Consider the following 21,896-nt stretch of genomic DNA (forward strand, 5'->3'; position numbering starts at 1 on the left):
ATCTATCCCAGGCTCCTATGCATGCTGGGCAAGGGCTCCATCTCTCAATTGCACTACTTCGTTTTGTTACGACAGGGTCTTGCTGTGTATTTTATGCTGGTCCCGAATCTACTGTATAGCCTGGGATGGCCTCGAACTAGCATTGATCCTCTGGCTTCACCCTCCTGAGTGCGGAGATGTGACTTTTTGTTGAGCAATTTGGGAATAAAAAACTCTTAGTTCATAGACTGTGGGAGAACAGGCATGGAGCTGGGCCCAGCTCTCATGGTGCTGACCTCTGATCTGCTTGTCACACCCCATGTCCACCCACTAACAGACCCCCCTTGCCACCTGTGCACAGTGTATACTGCCTCTGCATCTGGATGTGCTCTGTCTGAATTCAGTAAGATGAGCTCTTGGGCGATCAAGTGATGGCAGTATGCTGTCTTCACCTTGTTTGAATGACAGTGTTGCATTTTAATTCTTCCATCTTTCCAGCTCACACTCTTTAAATAAACACACCTAGACTTCATCTGGTCATATAGTCAACTACAGCCTGTGCAAACGGCATGGTGACATAGCTCTGAGTGTTCACTGAACGCCTGCAGTGTGCATGGTGCCTCCTGTGGGAAAGCAGGTTGGCACTGCCTGTAAAACCTCATAGAAGCATACAATATGGTCCTCGTCCCCCTTCACTCCCTAGGACATTGGTCCCCACTAGCCTTACCACCCCGTGCACCTGATACTGCCCTCCCCAAGGAGACTCCTGAGGCAGACTACACCTGTCAACCCGGAGAAGTGACAGCAGGGCCCCCCTTATGTCCCTGCTCCCTGAGGGTTAGTGATGCTGGGGCTCCCTTGGTGGCCAGAGGTGGTGGACGCCTGAAGGTGTCAGAGACTTGAGAGTGTGCTGATCCACATGCCACGTAGTCTCACTTGGCTGTAGAAACCAAAACAGTTGGTGTCATAGGAGAAGCAAGTAGACCAGATGATGACCAGGGCAGGGAGTGGAGTGGGGGAGGAGGGAGGGCAGTCGAGCTAAGCAGTTCTGGTGTTGCATAGCACAGAAGGGCAATGAGACTTTCCAAGTGTTACTTCTTTCTTGAAGAACGAGAAGATGTGAAGGCTCCAAACAAATAGCCCAGGCAGCTTCAGACAGCTCCACCGTGACACCCCAACAGGTCACAGCAGGCCAGGACCTGACTCCATCAGTGGGCAGCCTCTGACCCCACCTACGCGACCTCCCCGACCCCATCAGCCTTGGGAGGCTGCTCTGCTTAGACTGTCCTCTGCCATGCTGGCAGTGGCTGAGCAGTCAGAGACCTGGTCTTCCAGGGTGGAGGCAAAGGACACCTGCTCCTTGGGCAGGGGAAGCAGAGTCTGAGGCAGCAGTCTAATGAGACAGGTCTGTCACCTGGACTGTCCTGGTGCGCTTCCTTCCTGTGCAGTCTCACCGTTCCTGCTGGGCCTTCTGCCTCTGGCTCCTGGCCGCACCTCTCCCCTCTACCTGTCTCTTCCTTTTCTCAGAGCATGAGAAAGATCAGGGTGACAGTGAGGATTCTGGCTCCCCAAGCACAGGTCTTTCCTTGTCCTCCTGATGTTCCCAAGCCTGCTGGGTCCCGGTCACAGCAGTCGCTTTCTAGCTGCTACTCTGCATGGTGGAAAAAATAGAAACATTGAAACAGTTGTGGTCAAACCCTTTCCTCTCTGGACCTGTTTCCTTATTTATAAAGTTAGCAGGCCACCTGCGTGGCTGCTGGGGTTCTTTCCTCTGACCATCCTGACCCTTTTTGGGGCCTTGCTCTGGAGAACTGAGCAGGGGCAGGAAACTTCCGTCCTGGCTGTGGGGGCCTTGTGCACCCTGGGGGAGGAGGCCCCCAGGACCCCACTTCCCACTCTCCATTCTTCCTCTCTCCTCTCTAGGACACTCCCAGCTGTCGGGATGACCTGCTCAGTGACTACTTCCGAAAGGCCAATGATCCCCCGGCCGTCGGAGGCCCACCAGGACCTCCTGCCAGGAAAGAGGGAGCCAAGATGCCCACCAGCTTCGTGGCCCCCACCATCAAGATGGCCATCAGCACCTCCGAGGGGAGGCAGCTAAAGCCCGGGCAATATGTGAAGCCGAACTTCAGACCAACTGAAGCAGAGGTTCCGGCAGGAGCCTCCCCGAGACAGGTCCAGCCTCCCCAGAGCCTGTCTCTGGGCAGACCCCGGCAAGCCACAGTGTCCCCTGCTTCCCACCCCGCTGCCAGCCGGAGTACATCCCTGAGCCGCGCCTACAGCCTGGCCTCTGCCGACCTTCTCCGGGCCAGCGGGCCAGAGGCCTGCAGACAAGAATCCCCTCAGAAACTGGGGGGTCCTGAGGCCTCAGGGGGCAGAGAGACAGGTAGCCTGCAGAGCCTCGCACCCCCCAGCTCCCACAGCCTGGTGCGGGAGCGGACCCCACTGGCAGGCAAGGCTGATGGCTCCTGTGGACCCCACAGCCGGCCGCCAGATACCAGGCGCTTCTCATTGGCTCCCCCAAAGGAGGAGAGGCTAGCACCCCTGCAGCAGTCCGCCACAGTCCCAGCCCTGGCCACCGCCACGGGCGGCGGTGGCAGCAGCTCCCAGCTCCAGCACTTCTCGCCTGCTGCGGCCGCTGCCTCCAGGACCAAGCCCAAAGTGGCTCCACACTCAGGGGAAGTAGCCACCGTTGCCCCTGTCCGGGCTGGGCTCAGCATCTCAGAGGGAGACAAGAACCCGGGGCAGGGCCACACCGAGGGGCTCCCGGCCAAGGGCCCTAGTAGGGTGCCTGACTCGGCTCCCCATACCAGCCGGGGCCCTGAGGACTTCAGCCGTGGAGGCAGCTCGAAGAGCACCCCAGCGTCCCCAGAGCCAGGCGGGGACCAGCAGACGGTGTGGTACGAGTACGGCTGTGTGTGACTGTCTGGTGGGTCAGCAGCTCCCAAACCTTAAACTACTGACACACCTTCTGATCCCGTGGCCTTTCCTCCTGTTTGTCTGTGGTGCCGGGAAAGGGTTTAGAATGGAGAGAGGGTTCCCACGCAACTGTCCTATTTGTCCTGTAGATGAAAACACTGTGCCAAGTCCTAAGAGGAACTCTTCCAGGTGTGTGTCATGTCTTCCACGTCTCCAGCAGCTGGAGTCCTTTGAACAAATCCACTTAGAGGGGGACCACTTAGAATGCAATGATAAAGCCCACTTTACCCACAGCAGACACTATTTGAGTGGGCCCTGGTAGAACACTCATTTTCAACCTGTTGACCTCCACAAAGACATACAAGTTCACGCACACACCACGCTCACAGGTGGGCTCACCTGGTGGCTCTGGAAACCTCACTTCCCAGGGGAAGCCCAGACTTGCCAAATTATCAAGATCTGGAGGGCCATGAGCAGAGCTCATCAGGAGCTGTTAAAAGCCAGCAGTATTACCATCCTGTCCCTGGGGTCAAAGCTGCCCTTCACCCCAGGGCCAAGGGAGCCTTCAAGCCATTGTGGGTGGCTCTGGGCCCCTGACTCCCTCTAGCTGGCTCTTGGCCTCTGCATGGTGGCTTCCAGGGGCCAGACTTCCCAGCCTTCTCTGTCACTTTTCTACAAACACTGGATCCGTCAGGCCTGGGGCATGCGGCAGAGGGGCGCCCCGACCCTGGCCCAGCAGGTGTGGCACACGGGGAAGCTGTCCACAAGCAAGGTGATGCTTGATTTGTGACGTGGCTGCCGCGCCCAGCTTCCCCCTTCTCAGATGGGATGTCGGTTTGTTTCTGAATAACTCTGGAGTAGAAACCAAATGTCTTTTTAATATATTTCTTAATGTGTGTATACACTCGTAAAATATATATTCTTGGGGGGTCTATTTATGTTCTGTTTATAGGGTTTTTCCTTCGTATCAGGAATCTTACCTGCTGCTCTGTGTATTTGGTCAGATTCCTGACAGTTTCCTATTGTAAAGGTGCTTTTCCTGGGATGGACTAAACCTATTGACTTTTTCTTAAAGATTGTTTTTCTCTTTTGATTTAATGGGCTGAGGAAGAAATGAGACTTGAATGTTGACAGGATCCATTGTAGGAGTATTTTGGGTTGTATTTAAATAGCCATTTGTTCTGGAACACAAGGGCAGGGTTGTAATAAAGCAGAATGGAATAGAAGTGAGTCCTGGCTTTCCTCACTGCACATTTTTGGGAGCACTGAGCAGGCTGCAGAGAGCTCAGGCTCTGTGCTTGAGCACAGGTCTCCTCCTCGGCCTTGGAATCCATGTCTGGCTTTGCCAGTCGGTACACAGAGCTGCCCTGCAACTGATGGGGACAAATGTGAAGAGCACAGTTTCTTACACAGATCCCCACCTCCACCCTGTCCACCCCCTGTTGCATTTAAGTCAGCATAAACCACATGTTTCCCTTTCACTACCAAACTGGGAATTTAACCCAGGGCTTCACACATCCAAGGCAGGCCAGGCAAAAGCTGTGCCACTGAGCTCCACTCCCGGCCCAGCTGAGTCGCTTTCAACATGGAATTTGCCTAATGGGACAGCTTGGCTTGATTTTCCAAAGGTTGCTCAGGACCTTGGGGCCCTCTAGCAAGAGAGCTTCTGCTGAAGTCACCAGTGGCCAAGGCATTTTACCCTTTGTGGTCACTAGCCAGTGCATTCACCCTAAGTGACCCTTTTTGGAAGCACCCTCCCTGGGCCTCCGTGGTAGCCACACCCTGCCTCCGCAGGGCTCACCTCCAGACACTCCCAGCCATCTCATCACCCCTAGGCTCCTGGACAAGCTAGTGCACATTGACAATTCTAATTACTGACTTTCCAAGAGGCTGCAGGCCACCATCTCCAATCCCAGCTCCGTGGAACTCTACCTCTGTGTGTGTCCAGCTCGGATGTCCCAAAGTCGCCTCCAAGTCAAAATGTCCAACACTTGACTCACACCCTCCCAAAGCTGGGCCTCCGTCTCCCATCTCACCACGGCTACCCTGATACTCAGTGGACATTTGCCACCTCTGCCCCCCCCCCACCCAGTATCCTGTCCATGACTCCAGGTGCTTTCAGCTCAGACCACAGCCAGTCCCATGTGATGACAGCACCGCTGGTCCCTGGCCTGAGGCCCCAACTTGCAGCTCCTGTGCATTGGGATGACGTGTGGTGTCTGTTAGGTGCCCAAGTGGTGATGGATTCTCATGCCTACATCTCAGGGGTGATCTCTTGGCTGCAGAAAGGTCATCTGTAGACCAAAAAGGGCTTCCTTGGTGAGGACATTAGAAAGCCGAGAAGAGCAAGGCATACACCTTAGCATCCTGGCCCTTGGGGTGTGTATATAAATTCTATTGACACAAGGGATATATAACAATGTACATTGTACAATAATACATTTCATTGTAAAATTAATACAACCATTGATTTTCACAAGCCCACTGATTTCTACTGCCCTTTTATATCTATAGCTAATCTATCTATGCAACCTATGCATGATAAATGACCCGGCGTGAATGTTTGCTGATGTTTTCTGTGTTACCAAGCAAATGAAAGGGGAACAAGCCAAAAAGACCTGTGTCAGACTTCTTTCATCGATACGATGGACTTTGCTGAACCAAGTGGCTTCTGAACACTGGACAAATGTTCCCTCATTTTTTTTGTGCCATTTACACTGTAATGACCTCAGATATGGCATGTTTTATTTAAAATTGAGATATAGGGGCTAGGGATTTATCTCAGTGGCACAGGCGCCTGCCTGGCAAGTATGAGGTCATGAGTTTGAGACCCAGTACCTAAACCCTAAAATAAAATTGAGATACGACTCATTTTGTAAGATTTGCCCAACCCACTTTAAATTTACCATAGTAAAATTTTCTCTGTCACAGTCTTAAATCTAGAGCCTAAGTCAAGCCCTGAATGTAACATTTGCCCATTTCTGAGGTGTAAATACTCTGCACGGCTGGCGTCAAGCTGCCAGAATGAAGTCACTTAGCTCAGGGTGAGGAGAACCCTATAACCTCCCCACCGTTCAGATGCAGTGTTGTAAATAACCTAAGGCATAGGTACTAGTTAAATAGAAGCGTTGAGTGTTTCAGTGCGACCTTTGCTTTTAGTAAAAGTTACTTGCTTGTAAATTTATGTAAATTCCCTGTCAATAATAGTCCTGTAAATAACTGGCTTGCAAAAATTCGTGGAAATCCAGCCTGCTGTCTCAAGTCAGAGCCCCTCCGCTACCCCGAGGGGACAGAAGCCAGAAGAAATGGCCAAGAAGGAGGAGGATGAGGGAGGCGAGGCTGGCAGGGGCACTTAGCCAAGCGGCTGCCCTAACCCGAGTCGGGATGAGCAGCTGCGCGGGTGCAGCTGGGTCTTAGTTTCCCTCTCACTTTTGCCCTCCCAGAGTGGCCAGGAGAGGGGTGGGACAAGGGGACCGGTTTCTAAGTGTCTGATAATGCAGGCTGGGGTGTCACGGGCAGAGCATCCCACCTGCTCCAGGCTCAGCTGCTCTTAGCTTGTGCCCTGGAGGAGCCCGGATGGGCTTCTCTGCCACAGTCTGGAGCTGGGAAATTGTCTCTGGCTTCTCTCCCCGCTTAGCCTTCTCTAGGGAGCAGGCTCAGAAGTGCAGTGAGGCTACAGGCACCACCTGGGAGTGGGCAGCCTGAGATCAGCCAGAGCCCAGGGGCGGTGGTCCCTGCAGGACTCAGGCAACGCCTGGGAAGGGAGGGACTCTGCAGAGCTCAGAAATGCCCTCCTCTTTCCAAGCTCGGTCTGAGCTGGCGGAGGCAAAAATCAACCACCTGCTCCCCACCTCCCGACCGCAAAGGGGCGGGAAGGGATTCCCAGCCTCCGGACCCTCTGGCTCCTGCGAGCTCCTAGTGCCCAGGAACAGCGCAGGGCAGCCCTTCCCAAGGCCGAGCTCTCCCCAGTGACCTGCACCGCCCGGACAACCTGCTGTCCCTTACATCCACACACCAGTGAGCGATCGCGCCTCGGGCTCCCGCAGTTCGGTGGACCGGCGGAGCGCACAGCGAGGCGCCAGCCCTGGCACTATGCCTGTGAGACCACAGAGAGCGGAGAGCAGCGGGCGCCCGGCACCCTGGAGCCAGGTGAGCGCCCAGCCCGCAGCCCAGCTGGGCGGGAAGCGAGGGAGGGGAGGGGATGCCTGACCTTCAGCAAGGCCGTCTCCACAAGGACCGTCTTGCTGCGGAAAATTCAAAATGCAGTCTCGAGAAGAAAGGCCTTTGGGAAAAGTTGGGAGTAAGGGGCTGGCTGGGAAGTAGGTCCCTGTAATCTAGGCTCCAAGTGGATCGGACCAGCCACCCAGGGGTGTGCTGTGCTACCTGGATGCTGTGTTTCAGGGCACAGCAGGCAGGAGGTGAGGCAGGTCTCAGAAGTCCAGCACTATCCAGGCCCCCAAGGACCCCTCGGGGACATCCAGTGAGGTTGGGAGAGGGAGGAGAATGGCACATTTGCTATCAGAACCAAACCGAGGGACACTGGGCCCTCTTAGTACTCGCCTGAGCCGAGGTCTGAGCCCCACCAGCAGACCAAGGGCACCTGCTGTGTGAATCCCACTCTCCAGCACCAGGACAGCTCCTGGTCTCCTGGCAGGTTTCAGGTTAGAATCGCCTCTTCTGGAGGCCACCCTGACCACCCCCTCCAGATCCTCTGGATTGGGGCTTTTGTACTCTGGGTCTTGATGGCCCAGCTCTTCCCTGTCCATCACCTGCCAATCCTAGTGGGTATCAGAGAATTGTCACCTCTGTCTGAATGGGCTTTTCCTCCTAAGTCAGTTTCAGAAACCTCAGCCTCTTAAGTTCCATTTCTTTGATGGGAACGTTTTTCTTTGAATATTGTACTTTGGAAACTGGTTGATTGCAGAACCTTGATTCAGGGAATAGGAACTTGTAGCTCACCACTGGCCATTGCTATATTTGGATTCCTTGAGGGAGGCCCCTTGGTACCAATCCTGAATCTGCTGCCTCTCAGTTGCTCTCTGCCTAACCCCAGCTCTTCCAGAGTCTTGCGTGTGTGTTGGGGCTGGGGGATGGGTATAGTGGTGGTCGGTGTAGGAAGGAGGCAGGCCCCAGGACTGAGGAGGACTTTGTGCCTTTTTACTGTGAACTGACCCACTGGTCAGTTCCAGGACAAGGGGAAAAACCTACTCTTGAGTCTTATACTTTTGGTCTTTTTGAGATGGGGTCTCACTATGCAGTTCAGGCTGACCTTGAATTCACTTGGTAGCCCAGGCTGACCTTGAACACACGCAATCCTTCTGCTTCAGCCTCCCGAGGGTTGGAACTACAGATATTCACCACCATGCCAGGCCACTTGGAATATTATTTTTTTTTTTTTATTTTTACCAGTACCAGGGATTGAAGTCATGACTGCCTGCTTGCAAGGCAGGTACTTATGCCGCTGAGCTAAATCCCCAGCCCCTCTTGGATTATTTTTAAAAGGAAATCGTATCCATTCCAGGGGATGAGAAAGTCAGTACCCCTCTGTAACTCTAGAGAGGCAATTAGACAACAAGGAAAGCCACGCAGGCTCTTACTCCAGCACCTGCTGCCTGCAGAGCACGCCTGAGCCTGCTCTCTAGCCTGTAAAGGGAGCTGGGCAAGAATTCTAGTGCAAGTGACTTTCTCCTTCGTGTAAGTCAATGAATTAAAGAATTGGACAGGGATGACAAAAGCAATCTCTGAACTAAGTAATCACAAAACCTGGTGTGATAGCAAACAAACTCCAGACCATCCTGCGGGGAGGATCTGAAGAAGGCGTGCTCCCTCCAGGAAGCCCACCCTGAGGCACGTCCTCATCAAGCTGCACCTCTCCCGCTGACCCAGTGGTGCTTTATTGTCATAGTTGTTGTCTTCCACTCCAGAGTGTAAGTTTCATAAGAATGACCCCAGATCTGCCTTGTTCTGCACTATCCAGGTGCCTCCACAGAGCCCAGAGTGCAGGTGTTAAAGCAGGCATTTGTGCCACTGAGCTATAGCCCTGGCAGCACAGGGACAGAGAAGTAAATGAGAAACAAAATAATTCAGCTTGACTTTGATTTCCCATTGGCCCCCTTCCAGTTAGGGTTTCCTCCTCTTCCTGCCCACCCCCCTTCCTTTATCCAAACTCCTTCAAGGCCCTGTGGAGACTCCAGCTTCTCCAACTGGTCACCCTGAGCCCCCTGACCCCAGTCTTCCATCCCTGGCAAAGCCCACACCCAGGGAACATTTAGTCCTGTGATCCGGGATCCCTGCATCTCCAGTGGGTAAGAGCAACAGATAAACCATTGGTGCTCCATAATTGCCGTGGACTGACTCTCTTTGGTTCACTTGTGTTAGCTGTCAAGGATGCCACCTTGTGGGGGTTCAGCAGCTGTATTTGTTTCCTGTTGCTTTTGCAATAGCCAAAAACACAGCATCTTAAAAAAATGCAGATTTTCAACTTCAGAATTTTGGAGGTCAGAAATGGGCTCCATAGAACTAAAATTGAGGTAGGCACAGGGCTCTGGTCCTTCGTAAAAGCTCCAGGAGTGACTCTACTTCCTTGCATATAGGCCATCTGTGTTTCCTGGCCACTTCCGAAAGTGACAGCGGCTGGTCCAATCTCCGGCTGCATCACTCTGAAATGGTTCCTCCCTTTTGTAACTAGGTGCACTCAGGGAACCCAAGATAACTTCCACCCCTCCAGATCCCTCATTCACCACACTTGCAAAGTCCTTTTTCCATGTAAGAAGACGTATTTACAGGCTCTAGGGATTAGTACCTGGAGATCTTTAGGAGCCACTCTGCTGCCTGGGACAGCAGTCCACGGTAGCACTCGGCTGCGGGAATATTAACAACAGCCGACATTCGCTAATCACTTACCTGGGCCAGGAATCGTTCCATGACAGTTCCCGACTTCCTAGGGTCTGGGTACCATTACACACATAAGGCAGAGCTGGGGTTGGAACCCAAGCCTCCAGGCTGCAGGATGCCCCTTCAGGCTTGAACCTGCTGGAGTGTGGTTGATGCCAGAAATGACCATTCTGAGAACGACCAGCCTCCTGCCTTCTGGCCCTGCCCTGGGATGGGCTTGAGTTGGCAAGGGCGAGTACTTCTCCCAAGGAAAGGTGTCCACCTGCATGAGCAGTGGATGCTCTGCCCCAGGACACTCACGGTGACAGGAAACCCAGGGCAGGGACAGTCAGTTAGAGGAGGCTTGGGGCTGAGCAGGGGCAGAGATGAGCTGGCACCACAGCCCAGCCTGGGGAGGAAGCAACTTGAAGCTTCATTCTCTTGTTTAGAGGATAAAGAAAGATTTCCTCTGAGGCTGGCTGGCCAAGCTAATTGGAAGAACGAGCTGGGAAAAAAGTAATTTTTCAAGTAGATAATCCAGACACGATCCTCAATCCTCACTGCTCCTCCATCAGCGTGAGTGTAGTGAGTTTTCAGCAAAGCTTCTGCATCAGTCAGAGTCTCTGCAGGAAGTGGGAAATGGGGGGGGGTCCCACACAAAGGCAGGGATGATAGAGATGGTGTAGCATCTTGGGGCCTGTGGCTGTCCCTAGGCCTCGGAGGAAGAGAGAGACGTGAGCGGGCAAGGGACTGTCACTGGAGTCGGTGCCTGCAGCAAAGGGCGACAGCCACCCTGGCAGTGGGGACAAACCCTCTGATGTCCCTGCTCTCTTCCTGTCCTCTCATCTCCAGGGAGAGCTTCCCATTGGCCAAATGCAACAGAAGTCAGACGCCAAGAGCTGGGGACACAGCCCTTCACAGTGGAGGGGTGTCCTGGCCAAGGGGGTCTCTCTTACATAGACATTTACTCCCGTTTTCTGGAAGGGTGTCTCTCCGAGTCTGACACCAGACGAAAATGCAGTGGACAAGCTGTCCCCAGGCTCAGCCTAAAGACTCTGCTTTTAGGCAAAATGCCAGGACAAAAAACCCCACAGGAGCCTAGAGAAGAAGAAAAGTATCTAACGTCACTCACACCCAGAGTGGTGAATTTCTGACCATGTCTCTGGAGCCCAGCCCAACGTGGGAGAGGAATTCTGTGGGTGAGAAAGACAGTTATTAGTGCTGTATTTCAAATCAGCATTCTAAGGGCATGGGCCATAATTTACCAATCTCTAGGCTCAGGAAGGTTCTGGAGGACAGGGCATGCTTCATTTTGACTTAAGCAAAGCAAAGTAAATTCATCTTAGCTGTTTGTTGCTTTATAAGGCTGGTGCCACACTTTATTGACAAAACAACAAATTCTGCTACCTCTGCCCCTAAGAACTGCAGTGAAACAAGGCCAGAAGATGACAGAATAGGCAAGGTGATGAGATTCTTTGCTTTTCCAATCCTAGCATTTTCTTAGGGTCAGAAATGACAAACCTGTAATCCACCGGGCATGGTGTTCTGTTTCCAAACAGTGAAACATGAGTCAAAAGAGAACTTATTTCAAGAGTATTTAGGTGGGATAAGGTACTACACCCTTGAATGTTTGGGCATCTGTGAGCCGACATTGTGGGATGGAAGAAGACGCAGGGAGATGGCCACCAAGTCCTGCCATGCTGGGCCAGCTGCGGCATTAGGGTACTGCACGGGGGCTGGAGATTTAGCTCAGTGGCGTAAGCACCTGCCTTGCAAGCAGGCAGTTGTGAGTTTGATCCCCGGTACCGATAAAAAGGAAAAAGACCAAAAAAAAAATAGGGTACTGCACACATGGCAGCAGTGTACAGCATGGCGGCCCTGTGTACTTTCCACTCAGCCTGGACTCCCGAGAGTCAGAATCCTGGATCTGGCAAGTGACCACGGGCTTAATTAAATGTCCCTCTTCTTTCCTGGAGTGCTTAGGATCAAGTAGAATGTGATTACTGCAAGAAGCAGCTTCAGGGCCCCAACTCCTGGGTCAGATCCTCGGGAATCAAGTGGTCTTGGATGCTGTATGGACCCTCAGTTTCCTGATCTGTGGCAGAGACAAAATAAAACTGCTTGTGTTGGGATGAAAGGAGGCTGTGCATGAGTACTAAGGACAGGGAGGTATTCAAAAAACAAGAAAGTATTCAGAGTATATGGTAACAACAGCAGCACTATAACAGCTAACTCTGTTGAAGCCCAGTATGGGCTGAGTGTTGAGCTGGTCGTACTAACTGGAAGAATGACCTGGGAAAACAGTTACTTGGTTTAACTCACGTAATTATTTTGGTCCCTTTTTTGAATAATGCCCCCATTTCACAGGTTAGGAGATAGGCACACAGAGGCTAAGAGACTTGTCCGAGGTCATCTTGCCAGTAAGCAGCAGAGCTGGAATTCACATTCAGACACTCTGGTTTTCAAAACTGAGCTCTTAACTACGTTCATTGTGGCAATGTTTTAAAAGAAAGATACGCATTTTCTGCAATGTGTTTAAGATTTTGCAAGGAGGAAGGATTTAAAAATGGGGATCAGCAGAGGAGGCTGATCCAGTCTCTGAAAATGCCTGCTGGCAGCTGCTGGGCTGGTGTCAGCATGTAAGCAAAACCCTTTCCCTCCCCTTGCTGTTCTGTGTCCCTCGCCAGAGTACCCTGTGTGCTCTTACATGTGGTCCATCCTCACCCAGACTCACCAGAGGCCAAGTCACAGCTCCGAGCCACCAGCCGGGTTGGCAGGGGGGAGATGGTTATGTTCATCCCTCCCCAGCCTGCACGCTGCCACCCCCATCCCCAGCCATCTGTTCTGAGACCAAACACAGGAGCTCCTGCAGACTCCCACAGTGACCAGTTCCAGACATTCACCTCACGAGCAGGAATGGGGGTGCCCTGCTCTGAGCAGGGAACTGGCTTGAAGCAAGGGCCCTGCGGATCTGATCCTGGCAGGCAGTGCAAAGGATGCTGGGAAGGATGCCAAGGAAGGACAGCAGGGACTCAGCTTACATTGCCCGGGACAACCAAGAAGCCTCCTTGGGAGAAGTGCTTTGGAGTTTTAGAATCCGGACAAGAGCTCAGGAGATGGGGACAGGAGGTCTTCTGAGGGGAGAGAGCTGCAGGAGCCCAGGTGTGCAGCAGGGAGTGCAGAGGAACAGGAAAGCGGGGCACGGACAGGATAACAGTGGTGACAAGGTCTATGGACGAGGCTGCCTGGATTTCAGCCCCAACGTCTCCATTTAATAATTGTGTGGATCTTGGGCAAGCTTTTTGACCTCTCTACCTCATCCCTACTTGTGTTAGGATGTTGTGTTAGGATGTAGTAATTTCATAGAGTCTGAGGATCAAGTCAGTTAATGCATTTAAGTGCTTGGAACAATGCTGAGCACAAAGTGCTCAATAAATGCAAGCTGTAACTATTGTTATTTACTATTATTTATGAGCACGTGGGACAGGGGACATTATGGTTTTGTATTGTCAAAATAATAAGGTTGTTACATGGCCCCTGGAACTCTGCTGCAGACACACAGGCTGTGGGGTCCAGGAGGCAGGGCAAGGGCAAAACCCCAGCCCCTGCTGGCCTGGCACTGAGCTCAGGGCAGGTGCAGAGGGGCCCAGAGCAGTGACACCAATCACATTCACTGAGTGGTTTGTGACAGGCCACTCTGTGGCATCCACACGTCTCACGTGGGCCATGCCAAAAGCCTCTGCCAACAGCCAGGGGCACTGGAAGTGCAACTGGCCAAAGAAGGACCCTTGTCCTTTCAGAGTCAAGTCCACTTGGAGCCCCACGCAGCTCTCCAGAGCCTGTCCCTGGGTCGAGATGCTGGGGAAGGGGCTGTACCTCTAGGACAAGTGTGCATGGGCCTCAGCCACCTCAGCTCCCCAGTTGGCGCCTAGCTGTGGTCTGCGGCCAGTGTGAAAGCCAGGGTGTGCACCTGCAGGTCTAGACGTGCCTGATTGGAGGTGGGAGAGGGAGAAATTGGGCAAAATGTGTCCCTGGCTTCTGGTGGAGGAAGGGAACCGCTGCCAGGTTTTTCTAGGCTCAGGCTGCCAGCTCTGTCCCCCATCCTGGGAGCGTGTGTCGAGGTTCCTGTGCACGCAGGGTGGGAGCGCAGGTGTCAGGCTGAGGGGCACGCCCTGAGCGGGAACGAAGCACACTTCGCAGTGGCTGAGAACCCGGGGTGTCTGCCCTGAGCGCCGGCGCGACCAGGATGTCTCTCTTGGGTGGAGAGTCTCCGCCTGTGGTGGCCTCCGCCAGCTGTAGCAGCCACCCTCTGGGCTGGCCGAGGAGCCACCTGGTAATTACTTCCCCACAAAGAAGTGTAAGATCCCTAACCCTTCATTCCCAGAGCTTGGCGCGACAGGCTACCCAAAGATTCATGAGGGACCTTCCTTCCTTTCTCCAGATCAGCCCAGCCCCTCTTCTGTAAAAGACACTTGTCACACCCAGGGGCACTGAGGCCTCAGCAGCCCCCCCTGCCTCTGAGTTGATGCCAGGGTAATGAATCGGTCCCGCTGAGAAGGCAGTGGCCCAGGGTACCCAAGCCCAAGAGCAGTGACTGTGGTGGCCAGAATCTTCAAGGACGCAAGGGAAGTGAGGTCTCCGGGGGTTTCGCAGTGGGCAGGACAGAGCTCTGCCTTGGAGCCGGAGGCTACGTGGCTTTGGTAGATGGCTGCCAGCATCTGTACAACCAAGAAAAGAGGTCCAAGAGTGGTTTGCAGCCCTACAAATCCGATCTATTCCTCCTGCCCCTCCATTCCTCTCCTAAGGGTAAACTTGCAGGAGGGAGGAGGGGCAAATTCCTGGGCCCAGCAGTGTGATAACATGGGCTACATGGATTGCAGTATATTCTGTGGAGACCCCTCTTCCTGCGTTCACATCCTGCCCCTTCCTTTTATTAGAGCTGTTATCTTCGGCAAATCACTTTCTTCCCTCCCCTCCCCTCCCCTCCCCTCCCCTCTGTTCCCCTCCCCTTCCCTTTCCTCCCCTTCTCCTTCCCCCTCCCCTCTCTTTCCCTTTCTTATGCTGAGGTTTCACCCAAGGCCTCAAGTTTGCTAAGCACACCCTCTACCAGTGAGCTACACCCTAGTCTAAATCACCTATGCTTACACTGCCTTGGTGTCTCTTTCTGAAAATGGGCATAACCATCGAACTTACTTACTAGGGTGTTATAAAATCACACAGGCGATGCTCTTAGCTGGAAAACCTTGCCTAAATGTCAGCTCTGAGACTCCATGTTTTTATTATTCTGGGTAAAGTGCACACTGTAGAGGGGAGACGACTCATCTAGCAGGATGAGAGTGGAAGGAATCAACCCTCCGTTCAGCAGCTGTGTGGCTGAGGATGCTGGTGATGGAGAAGGAAAAGTGTGTGAGTGTAGCATCAGATTTTTACCTTTCTGAGCCTTCGACTCTCACGAGGAGAATGGAGATAGTAATATCCACCTCGTAGAATTGTTACAAAAGTTAACATCAAATAATTGTATGGATGAATCCAGCATAATGCTAGTCCTAATGTGATTTGGGGAAAAACTAGTGTGTATGTCCAGCTGCATAACAAACTACTTTAAATGACACCAGCTTAAGCGAATGCTCAAGCGTTTTGCTCAGTGTGTGATTTGGATGGGGCTTGGTGGGTCAGAGCGTCTCTGCTCCTTGCAGCATCAGCTGAGGAGGCACCGGCCTGGAGGACCCTTTCCCAGGTGTCGGGGAGCCTGACCCTGGCTGTTCCCCGGGAGCTCAGTGGGGCTGTCACCCAGGCCCTTTGCTTGTCCTGGGCTTCACAGTATGGCACTTAGATTTGTTATTGCTGTTGTTATGTTTTTGTCTTTTAATATCAATAAGTCTTAACTATTTTCTTTTTGTTATTGTTGTTAGTTCCAATTTTTACTAAAGCTTCTTAAAATTGGTGCATGTTAGTGATGCAGAGTAGAGAGATTCAGTCTGGAACATCGGTACACACACAGCGTGTTTTGATTATTATCCTCCCCTCTCTTTCCTTCTTCCTCCTCCTGATGCCTTTCCCCATCTCTCAAGGTCTATCTTCTAGTTTTCTGTCATCTCTCCTCAATGTATTTGTTTTTAAAAACTATTTTAAATTGCTTATATGAGAGAAAACATGAGATTTAACTTTCGGAGGCTGGCTTATTTCACTTAACCTGATAGTCTGTGATTTGATCCATTTTCCTGCAAAAGATGTGATCTTGTTCTTAATGGCTGAGTAATACTCCACTGGGTTTATATACCCCTCTTCTTTACTCATTTATCAATTGATGGGCACCGACAGTTTCCACAGCTTAGCTGTCGTGAATTGCACTGTTGTAAACATGGGCATGCAGGTATCACTATAGTATGCTGTCTTTATTACTTTTGGGAATATTATAAAGGGTAATACAGCTTCAAAACAAAATAAAACACCTATGATTCAATCAAACCAACAAGGTGAAAGACCTCTAAATGAAAATGACAGAACACTGAAGAAAGAAATTGAAGGGCATTAGAAAATGGAAAGACTTATCTAGTCCTTGAATCAGCAAAAACTCATATTGTTTAAATGGCTCCATGGGGCTGGGGATTTAGCTCAGCGGCATAAGCACCTGCCTTACAAGCAGGCGGTCGTGAGTTCGATCCCCAGTACCGATAAAAATAAAAAACAAATAAAATAAAAAATAAATGGCTCCATAACCCAAAGTGAGCTATAGATTTAGTGTAGTCCCTATCAAAATACCAAAAACACTCTTCACAGAACTAGAAAAAATAGTCCTAAAATTCATATGGAATTCAAAAGACTTAGAGTAGCCAAAGCAGCAGGAGGCATCACAATACCCAACTTCAAATTCTACTATAAAGCCATAGTAACAAAAACAACATGGTACTGTCACAAAAAGAGATGCAGACCAGTGGAATAGAACAGGGGACACAGAAACAATTCCAGGTGCCTACAGGCAGGCATCAGATTTTTGACAAAGGGCAGCTGAGGTTTGAAGAGCAGTTATTCCCCAGAACCAGGGAGTGGGAGCCGTGTTGGTCCGTGTTGTTTCGCTGGTCAAATCTTGAGCACCACTGCACTCCAGAGAAAGGGACTTAGACTCCCACCCAATAATAAATAGTTTGCGGTCTTTTCAAAGCCACCGCAACTTAGAAGTCCTCCTCCTATCAGCGTTTTAATTTTTTACTGAGTGCCACAAATGAATTTACCTTTTGCAGAAATGCAAGGTTCCACTCAGGAGAGAACTAACAGAGGCACACACGACTCTGCCAGGGGCCTTATCACGGAATCAGTGTCCCTGGTCCCAATTCAGGGCTGAAGGAGCATGCATCCCACACGGTGGCTTTCTAGCTCTGTTACCCTGGGAATCGTCCGTCCCCATCTCTGCCCACCCCATGCCTTTAAAATGCCAAGGATAAGCGAGAGAGAGTAATTTAGATTCAGGAAAATAGATTTTAGCAGGTGACCTAGGGTCAAGTGTAATGAGCATCTTTGCGGCTTTCAATTCCCTGGAGGAGTCTGTTTGTTTTCAAGAGGGCTGCTGCCTGGGAGTTGGCAGTGACTGTTGTCATACATTATTAGGTTATTAATTGATGGGGTGGAGCACTCTGGATGGGGAGACAGGAGGCGGTGGGGGCTGCAGGCCCAGGGTTGCCATGGCAACCCCAAGGCCTGTGGTCTCTGCTGCAGCCTGAGGCAGGAAGGATCCCCGGCCACCCTGATGTTTCTCAGCCCACAGCCTGTCCTGGCTGCCGGTGTCTCGTTGGGCGGGCAGCATCTGTGGTCATGCAGTTTCACACAGCGCCAGCCACACACGCTCTGTGGGTTAAAACTCACCCTCTTCCTGTTGCTTCATTGTATCCTGTCTGTCTCCCCCAGTTCCTTAGCGTCTAGTGGAGTCACCGGTTTCAGCTTTCCAGGCAGGCTGCAGAAAGAAATGGGCTGTAGAGCCTCTCATTCTCAGGCGCTGGATGTAGTGGGTGTGCACTGTCCTTGGCAAAGGACAAGAGGACCCAGCTCCTCCTTCCACGTGCAGCTCACTCTCTGGAGCGGGGAGGGGGATGGGCACTCACACATCATCCATTCCTGGACCTCCCATCAGTTATATGATTGTTGTTAAAATGCAGTGAACACACACTGCACTCAGGTCCAGCACTGCCACTTGCCAGCTGCATGGCCTTGAGTCTCCGTCGAGTGTTAAGCTGGGATGATCATGTGTGCCTGGCAGGGCTGCACTGAGCGTTTCAAGGCACTGCGGAAGGCGCGGTGCCTCACACATGGTGCTAACTTGAGGCACCAAAAAGACCCACCCTGTGTCCCCACTTGTCATCTGAAGCTTCCCAAGCATTCTCTTTCTGGGTGAGGAGCCCTGGCCCAGCTCTCATCGCCACAAAGCAGTACAGCATCTAGATGTCACCTTTCAGAAGCCACAAGCCAGCCAAGGAAGCATGTGGTGCTCTCTGAACCCCCAGGGGAAAGGCTAAAAACACAGCCTCTTGACTTCATCCCTAAGAGATTCTGAGGCAGTGAGTCCCAGGCAGGGCCTGGGCACCTGCATGTCACAGGCATCGAAGAGACACACGGTGGTGTCTGGAGGTTCTCCTGGGAAATTCTGCCTTGAAGAATTTGGGGGTAAGGGCAGGATTTGGCCCTGAAGACTGGGAAGTGGAATACAGAAATGATGGATGAGGGCCATTTGGGGAAGAGGAGCTTCAGCTTGCTGCTGCCCGCCTCTGGGCTTGGGGCACAGCTCCGAGCCCTGCCGGGAAGCCCATCCCTGCTGCCCTGGGCACACCTAGCTGATGGGTCCAAGTGGCTTTGCTTTCATTGCTCTGGACCTTGGCTTGGTCGGGGGCGTCAGAGAAGGAGCCATGCTGGTGTGAGAGCAGGCGTGATGCACTGTGACAGGCTCAGTGTGTGGCACTGTGAAGATGGATGGTGTCCCCGCCACGGATGCTGCAAGCCGGTAGAAGCTGGAAAGACAGGGACACGGTGTCACCTAGACACCCTGCCCCCAGAAAAACGCAGCCCTGCTAACTCTTTGATTTTTAGCTCAGGAAGAACTATGTCAGACTTTGGGACTGAGAACTGTGAGATGAGAAAACTGTGTTGTTCTGAGCTGCTAAGCTTGCAGCAGTGTTCTCTGGAGCACCAGGACATAAATGCAGGAGCCTTTGTCTTTGTAAATCAAACAGCCCTGGGTTCAAATCACAGCTCTGTTGTCTGGCAGAGTGTTGATGTGAGGATTAAATGGAGCATATTCAGAAGGCGTTCATCACAGTGGGTTCATAGCACAGTCTCCAGGAAGGGGTGGTGGCTGCTCTACAAACCAAGTAGCCCCAAGTTCTCCTGTGACCCCAAGAAGGCCTTGGGGCCAGGCATTTGGGGACATTCTCTGTTCTTCTCCTCTTCGACCTTGACACTTGCAACAAAGCCACCCTTGTTGAGCCTCATTTCCTTTGACCCCTCACAAAAATCCTTTGATCTGTAGGATATGTAAGACCCTTGAGATCATGGAGCCAGGAAGTGGATTTGCTGTCATGTGCTGGAGACAGTGCATGGTGCCATCAGCTTGAAGTACACCCCAGGGTCCTCTCTATGCAGAGTCTCAGTCTGCGAGGCCTCTGGAAGGCCAGAGGGTACTCATAGGCTTTGTGGCCTCAGACTCTATGGCCCTCAAAGGAGCTTCCAGAGCAGCTGAGAAAAGCCCGCAACCCTTCAGAGCCACGTCCAAAGAGCAGACATTAATGCTGGGGTCGGCAGCAGAACAGCCAGCCTTCTGGGGACGCCACCCGAGTAGGGGTCCACGTGCTTCCTGACTGCCATCAATGGGGGAGGGGCGGGAAAATGAGGCCAGTGGCCGGCCTGGCCCAGGTCAGGTGCTCTGTCTTCTGGGATGGGAGGTGCCACAGAGGTGGGGGCAGAGCGAGGGCTCAGGCTTCCTGCCCTTCAGCAAAGGCCTCTGGTGGCGGCTACTCCTTCCCTTCTGCACTGTGGGCTGGACAGTGGAAGCCTAGAGGGTGTGGGGCAGCAGCCTCTAGAAGCTATGGTTTACGGCAGGCCACTACTGTATTTAGTTGTAGATTTTCTCAGAGAAGTTGGAGGTAGAGAAGTTAAGGGGTCTTGAGGACCCTGAACTGCTTCCACTTCTAGCCTTCTCTTCTTGATTTTGGTTTAAAAAAAATGATCCTTGCACCAAAGAACACAGTGTGGATTCTGCCTGCTGTGAGTGCTGCCAGCAGGCTCCACCCACTGTCTAGGGCTCAAGTAAGGGGCACCCTTCCCTCTGCACCCCCAAGGCTTTGGCTTGGAGAGAGGAGGGCTCCTACCCTTGGTGGGAATGGGTGCATCTGCCAGTTAGGGGTCTGGGGTACCTGTCTGTGGTCCCTGGGGAAAACACCTGTGGTGGGAAAGTTGGGACATGGTGCCACTGGTGGTATCTGCAAGTATAGACAGTGATGATATTGACAGCCCACATCTGCATGTCCTGTTAGGCTGGGCTGCCCAGAGGAGAGGTGCACAGGGACTCTTTTTGCTGGATGTGACTTGGGAGTAGCCAGACAGCCACTATTGGTCCTGTACTCCTAACCCCCGAGTCCTCCCGTGTGACAATGGAGAGGACCAGTCACACCTCTGCAACCCAAAAATCCGATCTGTGTCTAAGTGCAGATAACAATTGTTTCTCAGTCTTTTGGCTAAGATCCAGTGTAAGTGCAGATAACTGAAGCAGGACAAGTGGCCACAGCTTGTGACTTAAGGCCTTCCAGAAGCAACTGATGTAGTGACAGCTGAAAAAGACCTGCTGCATGGTAGCATTTGCTACTCAAACAGGACAGGACTATCGCAATTGTCCCCCTGGCCACAGTCCCACTGATGGGACTATAGCAACTCGATGCTTGGAGAAGATGAATCCTCCAGAGCATGTGATGGTGTAGGGATGTTACCTCTCCCCAGAGCCCCATGCAAGGTTTCTATTGGCTCTCTGGCTCCAAAATGAATCAGCTTCCAAGGAGCCTGCCTTGGAGGGAGGTAGTTGAGGCAAGAGTCAGGCACCTGAAGTTGATAGCAGACTTCAATCACAGCTCTGTCATCCTTCATCAGCCAGGCCTTGGCCGGGAGTCTCTGCCCCTAGGGGCCTGAGTTTCTCCATCCGTCTAATGGGAGCCAAGCTAGGTAACCTCCAGCAGTCTTTGTGCTCTGCTGTGCAGTGAGGGGAGGAGGAACATTGAGTGCATGCTCCTGAGGGCCAGAGAGTCCAGTGGGCAGAGCCCTGTGCTTGTTGCCTGCTCTGGGCTGCTTAGTTTCAAACCCTGAGGTTCATCTCTTCCTGCCCAGAACCTTGACCCTTTTTGTCCCCATCCTCTGACCCCATCCATTTTTACCACAATAGCAGTTCCCCACTTTTGCAGCACCTTAGCTCTAAAGGAAGTCTTAAAAACCCCAAGATGCTGCCTGATTTAAGTAGCCTGGGGAGGGGCCTGAGCACTCGCATTTTTCATAGGCTCCTGGGTGTTTCCTAAAGCATGCGGCCAGGGCTGAGCCCCACTGACCCAGAGTTGGTTTCCCTGGGGAAACGGCTTGAGGACAGGAGTGGAAATCTCTTCCTCTGCCCCTATTTCTGCTCCTTGTCCCTGCCATGTCCACACCATAGCAGGACCCTAGTATTCTGCAGTCATCCAAGTGCAGATCCAAGGGCTGCCATGAGGACATTGTGGCGGAGGATCACTGTCGGGTCCCTTCTGGTTCAGGGATAGAATTAGCGCAGCCTGTTCCTCCTGTGTAACCCCAGTGCCCGAGAGTACTACCCCCCAGTTGAGGTCTTAGCGTGGCTGGCTGGGCTGCTCACTCACCTGGGTTGCAGAGAGCCTGGAGGATGGAGGATGCAAGCAGGGAGCAGTTCCACTGCCCTCATCCTCCTGCTGGCGTGTGGTTCCTCGGCAACCACCCAGCCTGACACCAGATTGGAGTTCACATGATCCTGCCTCAGCTAGGGAATGGGCGGCCTCTGGCTGGGGATTTTCTAGTCGGCGCTGAGAGGTTTGGTCTGCGGGAAATCGCGGGAGGGAGAGCTAGAGCTCGCCTTGGCTGCAGGGCCACCCAGG

At 52.5% G+C, this 21,896-nt stretch overlaps 1 protein-coding gene and 1 long non-coding RNA gene across 9 annotated transcripts in view; one reads left to right on the forward strand and one right to left on the reverse strand.

Annotated features, from left to right (window-relative positions):
* The window catches only part of Ccdc88c (coiled-coil domain containing 88C), a 116,979-nt gene extending 112,855 nt beyond the window's left edge, over positions 1–4,124 (forward strand). For all 7 annotated transcript variants that reach the window (XM_063241157.1, XM_063241158.1, XM_023566130.2 and 4 more), the window contains one exon: positions 1,903–4,124. In XM_063241157.1, the coding sequence (XP_063097227.1) occupies positions 1,903–2,901 (999 nt within the window). In that variant the 3' untranslated portion in view covers positions 2,902–4,124. The remainder of the gene's footprint in view (positions 1–1,902) is intronic.
* Positions 437–21,808, reverse strand: LOC111757564 (uncharacterized). 2 transcript variants are annotated; one of them, XR_010044891.1, is made up of 3 exons: positions 21,645–21,808; positions 17,632–17,719; positions 437–1,630 (listed from the first exon to the last, which is right to left on the reverse strand). It is a non-coding gene; the product is annotated as an uncharacterized LOC111757564 (long non-coding RNA). The 2 variants fall into 2 exon arrangements; XR_002791887.2 differs by having other exon boundaries at positions 17,632–18,767; positions 21,645–21,783.
* Between the last annotated feature and the right edge of the window lie 88 nt (positions 21,809–21,896).

Source organism: Cavia porcellus, unplaced genomic scaffold, assembly GCF_034190915.1.
Source record: "Cavia porcellus strain 051 isolate PalLab524CR breed Dunkin Hartley unplaced genomic scaffold, mCavPor4.1 scaffold_31, whole genome shotgun sequence".
NCBI classification, from domain to species: domain Eukaryota; kingdom Metazoa; phylum Chordata; class Mammalia; order Rodentia; family Caviidae; genus Cavia; species Cavia porcellus.